This window comes from Vollenhovia emeryi, unplaced genomic scaffold, assembly GCF_000949405.1.
Source record: "Vollenhovia emeryi isolate VEMERY1.0 unplaced genomic scaffold, V.emery_V1.0 DF939203.1, whole genome shotgun sequence".
Lineage (NCBI taxonomy): Eukaryota > Metazoa > Arthropoda > Insecta > Hymenoptera > Formicidae > Vollenhovia > Vollenhovia emeryi.
In genome coordinates, this window is record NW_011967163.1 from 894,040 (window position 1) to 905,342 (window position 11,303).

The window sequence follows — 11,303 nt, forward strand, 5'->3', positions numbered from 1 at the left end:
AATATAAAGTTTAATTCTTCGATTTTTTAAAGTACCTATTATAACATGTCTAGTTGTCAGAAGGGTGCCAGCACAATGGAACCTGAGGTTTGATATTGGAACGAAGAGTGCCACTAACCACGGCCATTGTGCCGCATGTGACGACATTCCTCCCTTATCCAGTAGATAGGTGGTACTCGGCCGACCGCAGTCGATTTCATTATAATGTGGTCTTTCGAATATTGGAGTAGCGATGGTAGAGTGTGATGGGCGTTTAGTGTTCAGTGTTGGCACTGGAAGCGGAGTCGTCGTAGTTACCGGTTGACTTGGCGGTACGCTAAATATATATTTAATAATCACATAAGCATAGTTGCCGGCAATATTTTTTATACTTTTCAGAATGCTTTATATTTATAATATAAAATTTGTACACTTAATTTTCACTTCTCGCAAGATTTCGAATAAATGTTATTTAAACACTTGTCTAGTAAATATATGTAATGAGAAATTACCGGTATAATTAATAAATAACTAGTTCTTCATCAGCAATTAATGATATACATTTATATTAAGCAATTAATAAAGTCATATGGCTCTAATGTGAAATTGTAGAGACGAATAAATAAAAAAGCAAAAGCCAAGACAGGATGTAAGGAGACTAGCGTTACATGGTGGTGATCTGCTGTACAATCCAAGGTATATATTTGGCCACGTCAACATAGACAATGTAATTCTGAAGATCACACAGTGTCTCGCCAACCAACGATCGCGAAACGAGGCCGCGCAGGTAATAACGGCCTGTGATATTGTTGAAAAGCACCAGCCCGCTCCCACTATCACCATTGCAAGGACCGCTGGAGTTTCGAAAACCGGCGCAAAAGGTGCGGTTCGATGTGAGAAAGAAAAAACCTAGATTGCTCCATAAACAGGTATCCTGTAATTCGATTTTCTCTAACTCGTTCATCAACAGATTTCCATTATTTGCAATATTTGCTTCCATAATAGCGATTTGACGATTCCTCGATGTCGTTAGCATCTTGGAATTATACGGAATTGAGCTACCTTGAAGACGTTCACAAAAATTCGCGTGAGCGACGATCGCGCTTATCAATTGGCACATTCATCGATCCTGTTGTACTCGATGTGTGTAATGTCTTTGACAAATCCATTTGTCATAGAGATATGCAGCAAATGTTCTTATTACTATGGTGTTGTTATCATAAAATAAAAATTAACTATCCAGTAAACAAAAATGTAGCATTTACATAACGAAGACGCTATAAATTATATTACTGTGTATGTAAATGTAAACGTAGCAAAATCAAATGGAGTGCCGTGCCTCGTCGTTAACGACATACAAAAGTCTCTAAGCATTTCCCTCTCGCGATATAAATATTCCGGATCGTCATCAAGGTACCTTCATGTGTTTCGGATATTTTGTTTTCAGAAAATTTTGTCTACCACTGAAATTTAACTCGCGTATCGGTTAAACAGCGAGAGACATGGAGAGCAAAACTCAAGCTTGCTATCAATAAAAGTTCTTAATATAATAAAGTTCTTACGTGGCCCACTATCGACGCTGTCACCATCCGTGGGTTTTCGAGATAATTGGCCGATTCATCTTTTCCCCATCCCACAACATATCCTATCTTATTTACGACGTTCTGAAGATGGATCGATTGGGACCACAGGCAAATAGGTCTAATTAAAGGGCTAAACTCAACGGGCGTCTTTAGAGTCACAATTGCCAGATCGGAGTCACTGCTGGCCGAGTGCATATAGTCAGGATGGATCTTGTAACTTGAGACTGTCCGATTCACGGATCCTGCTTCATTCCATTGGTTCAAATTAAATCGTCCTAATACTATTAAGAGCTCATTTGGAGATAAATTGATCACGTTTAATTTCATGCAGTGCGCCGCTGTAAAAAGGAGATATATGCATTAAAAAAAATTTTTTTTTAATATTTTGCATTCAGAAAATATATAGAGAAACTAAATAATAAGTACATTTAAACGATATTCTCGAGATACATATGCTAACAATCGTCTGAAAATATTACTAACTGAATGGTCCAACTAGAAGACATTTTAAAGATATCACGATGAACGTTGTAAAAATTTCTAACCAATATTTATGACAACACATCACGTGCTGTTATAAATATTGTGTATTGCGTGCATCGTGCAGAACATTCTTTAATATGGAATCATTGAGGATGATGATGAGAGTGCTTAATAGTGACTAGTGATTCGAAATATTTCCATGATTTCCCGATTATATCCCGATTATAGATAAATTGTCTATATTTGTGGTGATTTATGGCATCCCACCTTGCGACAAATAAGTTTTGCTCTAAAGATTCAAAGAAATAGATGTAGGAGAATTTCATATAATTGGATACTCGCGGAAAAATACTAAAATCATTGAATTTTTTTAATAACATACCTGTTATAACATGTCTGTTTGTCACAATGGAGCCACCACACCAAAACTCACGGTTTTCCTTTTCAACAAAAATTGCTACCAGCCATGGCCATTGGCCTGGTATTGTTTGTAATCCGTAGGTGATCAGAAGGTTTGTGTTGCTTATACCACATTGATTATTGCCAGGGTTGGCTAGTGTCTAGTTAAAAAGATTAAAATTAAGTTAAAAAGTTAAATAATTTTAACTTAACTTAGTTACATTATAGATTGTTAACTTTTAACTAAATTTAGTTACATTTTATCTGTAACTCTTAATATTTAGAGTACCTCTCTGTCTTAGGTCCGGTTTTTCATTTTCTTGTCAACTATTAACCAGAGATTAATCAATTCTCTGACTCTTTTTAGATAATAATATAAAGAAAGATAGAAAGTCGACTAACTTGTGGTTAACAATTAACCAAAAGTTAGTCGACTCTGCATCGATTTCTATGTTATCATCTGAAAAGAGACAGAGAGTCGACTAACCTCTGGTTAACAATTAATCAGAAAAAGAAAAACCGGGCCTTAAAATTAGTTATGCCATAAACAAAGGCGTCGCGAGATGCCGTGTGTCTGCCTACATTGATAGTATCTGTGTTTCAAAATTCACTGCCAGCTCTAAAATCTACTGTATACGTGTACCATAGATTTTCAGCACTGGTAATAAATTTTGGAACACAGTTATTATATGGGGTTTTGATTCTCGAACCCACGTGAAATTCTTTGCATATGAAATGGGCCATATTCCGTGTACTGATTGTTCAAACGCTAGTCGCGAACGAAATTCAATGCAATTTACGTGATCGAAAGTCTCTGAGATTTTATGTAAAAATAAAACAAATTTAACTTTTAAGTTTTTAATTACTTTTTATTATTAACTTAACATTTAATTCAATTAATTCTCTTACGGGTTAACTTATATCTTAACTAAATTAAATTTTCAAGACTGTTAACTTTAACTTAATTTAATTAAAAAAAGAAAACTTACCCAACCCTGGTTATTGTTATTGCTACGATTGTTATGCGATTGACCATTTAGCGAAGATGGCTCTTCCTCTGGCGAAATAGGACCAGATACGGATATTCTCTTTGATATCGTGATAGTAGTTGCAACTTGTTCTGTTTCTGAAATATAATTATCACTTGAATTACGCAGTCTTTTAGAATAAAGACAGAATTTTATTCTTGTTTGAGGAAAAAATAATCTCTAAAACACGAGGATGACCGACACATGCAAACATATTTTTAATTAATCAATAAAAATATGTACACTATAGAGAAATCATTAGTTATTGCAGTGAAAGTTAGCTCTTTAATTATCTTTGTTGTACCGATGAAAAATTAGGCTTAATCAAATATTAAATATGAAGTAATTTAATGTAACTTGAAAGAATGGATAACTAACTTTTACATTTGTTCCTTCAAATATATACTTATAGGATTTATATAACCTTTCTAGCAAATATGGTACACACCTCCAGGTATCGGACATAATTGTCGATCGTTAAACCATAATTTAGTCAGTGTTGGAATCGTTTCAGTCTTAAACTGGATACGATACAACAAAGATCCGCCTTGTTTAACACCTTCAAGAGCATCCCCTAAGGGTTGTGCTGTATCTAGTCGAATGAAAGATTTCTGGAATGTACCGATGAGATTAATTTATTTATTATATAAATTTAGCATATTACCAAATTATCAAACAAAATAAAAGTTTTAAACCTACATTTTTTAAAACTGATTTCTCGAGTCTTTAATCACTTAAATTGCGAGAAGAATATACGTGCAACTTAATTTTTTAGAAACATTTAAAAATTATTTTATAACTCAAACTGTTCAGGAAATCTCTCTCTTCAAAAGACGATTATTTTTAATTATTTATGATTATTTTCAATTGAATCCTCCCTTTTTAGAAAATTATTTATTTCTTTAAGGCACTATTTGTAGAAACGAAACACGACTTAAATTATATTTTAGAAAATGGACAGTGTGAACAAACTTCTAGTCTGTTACTGACAATATAAAGTAATATTAAAAAAGAAGACTTACTTTATGTATCGAAGGAATTGTATTAAAGCCTATTTTTAAATCGTATGGACCATTTTTTGGCGGGGATGGGATCTCGATCTGTCCTATTGGTTTATTTGTCCCAGGTTCGAATGTATATGTATAATATTCAGAACATGGATATCCTTGTATTATCGTACAAAGTTGCAGTAACAACGCAATGAAGATAAAAATCTTAGCCATGTTGCGAAATCCTGTTATACAAACCAAAAAATATATGTATAGTTTACGAATATATTTAATTTGTAACAAATAAATCTTAATATTTAACACAGTTTCAAAATAGCTAGTAATCAAAGTGATCATTGCAAGTTTTATAGAGTTTGCTATCTAAAAAGAAATTTTTTGATCGTCTCAAACAAAATTTTAAAAAATCTGAAAATTTATTTATCAAGTGAACTTAAGAAAGTGACAAAGAGTTAATCGATAAAATTATATGACATTGAAATTTATAATATCTATATGTATATTTACTCGTCATATGTTAAATTGTGATAAAAAGATTAAAGGTGTTTAATGGATGTTGAAATGTTATCGATACAGGTTGGTAAGTTTCTGCATTGTTGTACTTACTCTTTCGTGTGTATCTATGTTTTAAAATCGACAGATGTTATAAGCTGTACTCACGAAGACAGTTTGTTTAGACCACGATAATTTTTATTAATGCAAAAAATTTTCTTGATAAAACACGATAAATTAGAGTTCAAAAATTGCTGAACTGTATTTCTTACTAAGTGCTGTTTTGCTCTACAGCCTTGTTGGTTGAAAGATTGGAAACTTAACCTACGTTGTTACGTCATGAGGAGGTCAAGATAATGTTATCACTTTCAGTGCATTGGCTACATTTACTTATACCCATTAATACGAATATTTTTGTTTTTACGACGATTACAATTTTCATTTTACGATCATTCTACAAAAGATCGATCAGTTCAATTGAATCGACGAGTTAAAAAACCACGTAAGTCCCATTTTTCAAATTGTACAAGAGAGCAATAAAACTGTACAACTTCACAAACTTGATTTCATAAGGCTTCTTGTGCTTATTCCTTGAAGTTATTGGTGGCATTTTACAAAGTTAAATAATATTTTTATATATGTATGTTAAATAGAAAAAATTTAAGTAATTATAAATATAATTAATATAAACTCTAAAAAATTGTGGTGTGATCTTTCACTACACCACGTAGTTAAATAACTCGGTGTAAATGTTAACATCGAAAGTGTAGAAAATCTTTCACACCAACAAACGTGGTGTCAACTTTGATGCTATATTGTTTTATTTTTACGACATGCGATGTGACCGCCATGACGACGTCACACGGAACTATAATAGAACAATCAATCGCTATAGCGTTTAGGTATCGTATATGTAAGTACATATGCATTGTTGATCGTTCACGTTGACAATGTGAATTTTCCACAATAACCAGGCAATGCTGATTTCACATCGATAAGGTGAGAATTACATAAACACCTGTATGGGTGTCCATTCCACACCACTGGTAAGAATTCACATCCATAGTTCTTAGAGTGTATCTTTTATAAACATACCGTAACGTAATTTATTCTTCATTAATAATAAGTCCATCGAAGTATAATGACAGACACTTACATTTATATCCCCTTCATTTTTTTACTATTATAAATAATGCATTATGATAAGATGAATTGCCGTGACGTACGAAGATAAACTTTGTAAATGTAACTCTCAATTTTTGCAATTGCTGTGGCTTTAAAAATGTTACATGAATACCTGTCAACAAGTATATTTTTTACAATAAACTAACGTTGGCATAAATCTGTTGTAGAATCCAGAATATGTGTTTAGCTACATCGACTTAGAAGATGTAGTTCCCATAAATACATATTTCATAATTAATTGTGATTGCGTTACATTATTATAATCTTTCTGTTATAGTAGCAATTATGTAATTATACACACAGCGAAATTAAATTTATTAAAACGTACGAGTGCGTACGTTCGATAGTATGAATTAAATTCTCGCGATCGGGAATGTTACAAAGATTCTGTGATTGGGCGGATATAGGCATTAAACCGTGATCCTGTCTCGAAGCGATTTCGGTGAACGACTTATTTCCTTCATCATTCTCGCTTTGTTATTACTTATAATACATAAAAAAGTAACAAGCTGCACGTGTTTAAAAAAAGATATAAATTTTTATGTATATGTACATTTAAATATTTTTTAAGATTTACAAAATAGTATATGTATAGTGTAAAAAGGAGTATACATATATACACGTAAATTGTAGTTTAATTTTATAAGTTTAAACAATTTTTATACATATTAAATAGCTAAAACTTATACATATTTAAATCGTAAGAATTATAATATAGTAGTACATCTAATATATTTCTAATAGTTATGAGGAGAATTCCCGGCAAGATTTTTGGCTCTTCTTAGAAAGTTTTATAATATAAAACATTACCGAAGTATTACATTAAGCAATACGATATATAGCAGAAAATTGCATAAACACATCAATAAACGTATTATAATTGGTACAGGGTGAGGCAATAACTTTATCCATTTCGAATATCTCCGCTAGTTTTAGAGATATCAAAAAATAATAATTACGAAAGTTGTACTATATCAAGGGAGCCATAAAATATTAAAAATATTTTCTCAAAAAGTGAAGGCGCTTCGGAGATTTCAAGGTCACCTCTATTATTTTAATGGAACCCCCTATTGTTTATTACACTACCTTATTCTACTAAGTAATAAGAATAACTTTTGTCTCAAACAATTTTTGACAATTTTGTATATTGTAACATACACAAAATTTTCATACACAAAAGATTTAAATAATTGGAGCACTATTGCACTAGCATATTCCTGAGACCAAATCAAGTAAAAAAGTTCTGCACTACTTTTCCCTCTGACAAACAGTTATCGAGATATCATAAGCTAAATATTGAAAAAGTTAACAATTTTCTTTTTAATATCTCAAAAAGTATTAGGCAAATATAAAAATATTTGAGACAAAAGTTATTTATATTACTCAGTAGAATAAGCTAGTATAATAAACAATAGGGGGTTAAAAAAAAGAGTTGACCTTGAAATCTCCGTAGCGCCTTCACTTTGTGATAAAAGATTACTAACATACTATGGCTCCCTTGATATAGCATAACTTTCGTAATTATAATAGCGGAGATTTCAAGGTGAACAAAGTTATGGCCTCACCCTGTATAATACGATTCATCTCGAATTTGTAATATAATAAGTCCACTTATAATAAGTTTAGAAAACAGACCTATTTTTTAGTTACCTATATTTATATCCACTAACACATTTTATTATTGTAATAAATGCATTACGGTAACAACAATCACCGTAAAAAGTTGATAGTAAAATTCGTAACTTTAATTCTCATGTACCTATGATAATATGGTATAGTAATTTAGATAGAATTTATATAAAAAGTATATCTATTAACACATTTGGAGTTCTGCAAGAAACTAGGGTTACGTGGTGGAGATCTGCTCTACAATCCAGGTTTTATATTTGGCTACGTCGACATAAACAACGTAATTTTGTAGATCGCACGATACATTGCCTTCGTCAGTGTGTAATGACCTCGAAACAACGCCGCGTAACTGATAGCGGTTAACGATATCGTCATAGATCGTTAACGCACTCCCACTGTCGCCGTTGCAAGGACCTCTGAGATCTCGCGCACCGGCGCAAAAAGTTCGCAACGAAGTGAGTTCGTAGAAAGCCTTGTGACTCCGGAGACAGGTCTCCTACAATTTGTACAAAATCTTCAGCATTTACAATATTTCTTTTCACAATGATAGCATCGATTGCACGATTTTCCGATTTCGTTGGTATCTTAGAATTTTATGGGATTGTATTATCAAATGGAGAGTCGCCTGTCGTTAACAATGCAAAAGTCTCTAAGCGTTTCGCTTTCACGATATAATTATTTGTTCTAAATGAGGTATCTTGATATTTTGGACATTTTCTGGCTAGACAACATAGTCTACTATTAAAATTCAACTCTAGTATCGATCGAACAGCCAAAGTCATGAAAAGCAAATACCTGACAATTATTATTAGTGAAGATTCTTACCTGGCTTACTATCGGCACTTTCACCATCCGTGGGGTGTCGGGATAATTACCATGCTCATCTTTTCCCCACCCCACAACGTATCCTAATTTATCGATAACATTCCGAAGAGTGTCTGAACCAGGCCACAGGCAAACAGGTTTAATAAAAGAGCTAAACTCGACAGGCTCCACGAGGTTCAAAATTGCTAAATCAGAGTCGCCAGTGATCGTGTGCGCATAATCGGGATGGATCGTGTAGCTAGAGACTTCCCGATTAACAGAACCCCCCTCACGCCACTGGCGTAAATTAAATCGTCCTAAGGCAACCTCGAATACACTGGCAGGAATTGTATCGTTGGTCGTATCATTCCACTTCATGCAATGTGCGGCTGCAAAAATAAGATATTTTTATGAAATATACGTTCTAATATTCCACATTTGTGGAAAACATAAAAACTAAATAGGAAATATTTTTAAGCACTAGTTTCGAGATGTACAGTCTAACAATTGTCTGGAAATATTATTTCCATCTAAATCAACGGACAAGTATCCAAGACGTCTTATAACAACAAAGAAAATATACGATGAATAATAAATATTCTACGAACATCTTAATTTAATCCTAGCATTGTTTGCATGTTCAGAGAAAGAACAGTTGTCATTCAAATATCAGCCTAAAAGTTATTTTAAGAACATCATAATAAGCGTAATAAGAATTTCTATGTAATATTTATAACAACACTTGGCGCGTGTTAAGAACGTTCTTCAATATTTCGGGATATCCTGGATTAATAAGAATAAGATCGTGAAAAATATGATCTGAATCCAATGATGAATTTTGTATGCCCATGGAAAATAAAATCGTAATTTAATTTATGTGACTATAAATAAGCAAATAAATCTCTTACAATTCTAGAAAAAAAAGGTACATATAATGCAAATACTTATATTATTCGATAGACGGAGAAGATAATAATAATATAAAATTTAATTCTTCGATTTTTTAAAGTACCTGTTATAACATGTTTAGTTGTCAGAACGGAGCCAGCACACTGGTACCTGAGGTTTGGTCTTAGAACGAAGAGTGCCACTAACCACGGCCATTGTGCCGGATTTGTCGTTTCTCCTCCCTTAACCAGTTGATCGACGTAACCCTTCAGGCCGCATTGGTCAGTGTTATTGTATTGTGGTTTGTATCTTTCCTTTATTTGATGAGCAAAGTTGATTGATGTTGGGCTTTGATTGTTCGGTGTTGGTACTAGAAGCGGAGTCTTCGTAGTTGTTACCGGTTGGCTTGGCGGTTCGGTTGACGGTTCGCTTTGTCTCACCTCAACAGTAGTTGGTACACTTTCGGGGTCTAAAATAAAATATAACATTGCCACTAAAATCACGTAGTCTCTTACTTTTAGAATAAGGAAAGATTCTTATTTTTTTGTGGGGAAAATATTAATCCTCAAAACACATGGAAAATATGATCATCAAATTTTTTTTTCGTAAACAAAAATTTGTACGATAAAGAAAAAAATTCGGATCCCTGCAGTGAACATTATCTCTTTATTTATCTTTGCTCTCCTAGTTAGAAAGTACTGGATATAGATACAAAATATAAATTAATTTTATTTGATATATTTAACTTGGCAGAAAAACTGTAAATTTTATTTTTATTTCTTCGAAATATATTTGTAGATCGTATATAGCCATTTAATCAAATACGGTACATACCTCCAGGACCCGGACATAATTGATGATCGTTAAACCATATTTTGGTTACTCTTGGAATTGCTTGATTCTTAGGAAAATAAATGTGATACAACAAAGGTCTACCCTGTTGAGCAGCTCGAATGGTTTCCTCTACCGGTGGTGCTATTTCTACTCGAGCGACTGGTTGAATCTAGAATGCACCGATGAGTAAATTATTTTCATTTTTATTATAGTAACATTTAAGCATATTTATATTTATAATTGTAAATACTTTATTTTTAATCATAATTTTCAGAGGATATTCTGAAAATGTATTCTTCATTATGTGTTAATAATAAATTGTTAGTAACATTAAATAAATTTTTAATAATAAAATAAAGCAAAAAATAGTCATATATGTGACATATATATTTCTAACTAATAATTAATTAAACAACAATTTTCTTATTTAATGATCTTCTAACTTCTGTTTAAAATCTTTTGATTAAAATTTTTCTCTTAAAAGTTTTGATGAGAATTCAGAATGTCTGTATTAGCAACTACGAGCTTCTCTGTTATATTATTAACAATAAACTTTATTATTAACAATAAACGCTAAAAGAGAATACTTACCGTATGTATATCAGGTATTGTATAAAAGCCTACTCTCAAATTGTACTGAGTACTTTTTGCCGGGAATGGAACCTCGACCTGTCCCAATATATCATCTGCACCAGATCTAACTGTATATGTATAGAGATCAGAACATGGTGTTATCCCTTGTATATCCGTCGTGTAAAGTTGTAGCATCAAAAGGATCAAGATTGAAATTTTATCCATCTTTCGAGGAATCCTGTTACAAACCAACAAAGTATATAATATATAGTTTGTAAATATATTTAATTGGCATGAATAGACTTTAATGTTTTAATACAATTCTGAAGCAACCATTAATTAAAATAACTATTATTGAATAAATTTTTCCATCGAGAAAAAAACTTGTTTATCATCGCAAAAGAATTTGGTAATTATGT

The 11,303-nt window shown here is 32.2% G+C and overlaps 2 protein-coding genes across 2 annotated transcripts in view; both read right to left on the reverse strand.

The window, feature by feature from the left end:
• Nucleotides 1-5,193, reverse strand: part of LOC105561720 (transmembrane protease serine 9-like) — a 9,331-nt gene extending 4,138 nt beyond the window's left edge. Inside the window, exons 1-8 of the mRNA XM_012011948.1 lie at nucleotides 5,086-5,193; nucleotides 4,495-4,706; nucleotides 3,921-4,083; nucleotides 3,434-3,570; nucleotides 2,428-2,605; nucleotides 1,542-1,900; nucleotides 648-913; nucleotides 36-316 (exon numbers count right to left, since the gene is read on the reverse strand). Of these exons, the coding sequence (XP_011867338.1) occupies nucleotides 36-316; nucleotides 648-913; nucleotides 1,542-1,900; nucleotides 2,428-2,605; nucleotides 3,434-3,570; nucleotides 3,921-4,083; nucleotides 4,495-4,695 (1,585 nt within the window). The 5' untranslated portion in view covers nucleotides 4,696-4,706; nucleotides 5,086-5,193. The remainder of the gene's footprint in view (nucleotides 1-35; nucleotides 317-647; nucleotides 914-1,541; nucleotides 1,901-2,427; nucleotides 2,606-3,433; nucleotides 3,571-3,920; nucleotides 4,084-4,494; nucleotides 4,707-5,085) is intronic.
• A 2,331-nt stretch (nucleotides 5,194-7,524) lies between these two features.
• The window catches only part of LOC105561712 (chymotrypsin-C-like), a 7,431-nt gene continuing 3,652 nt past the window's right edge, over nucleotides 7,525-11,303 (reverse strand). The window contains exons 3-7 of the mRNA XM_012011942.1: nucleotides 10,903-11,122; nucleotides 10,312-10,480; nucleotides 9,602-9,946; nucleotides 8,611-8,978; nucleotides 7,525-8,281 (exon numbers count right to left, since the gene is read on the reverse strand). Of these exons, the coding sequence (XP_011867332.1) occupies nucleotides 8,003-8,281; nucleotides 8,611-8,978; nucleotides 9,602-9,946; nucleotides 10,312-10,480; nucleotides 10,903-11,109 (1,368 nt within the window). The 5' untranslated portion in view covers nucleotides 11,110-11,122 and the 3' untranslated portion in view covers nucleotides 7,525-8,002. The remainder of the gene's footprint in view (nucleotides 8,282-8,610; nucleotides 8,979-9,601; nucleotides 9,947-10,311; nucleotides 10,481-10,902; nucleotides 11,123-11,303) is intronic.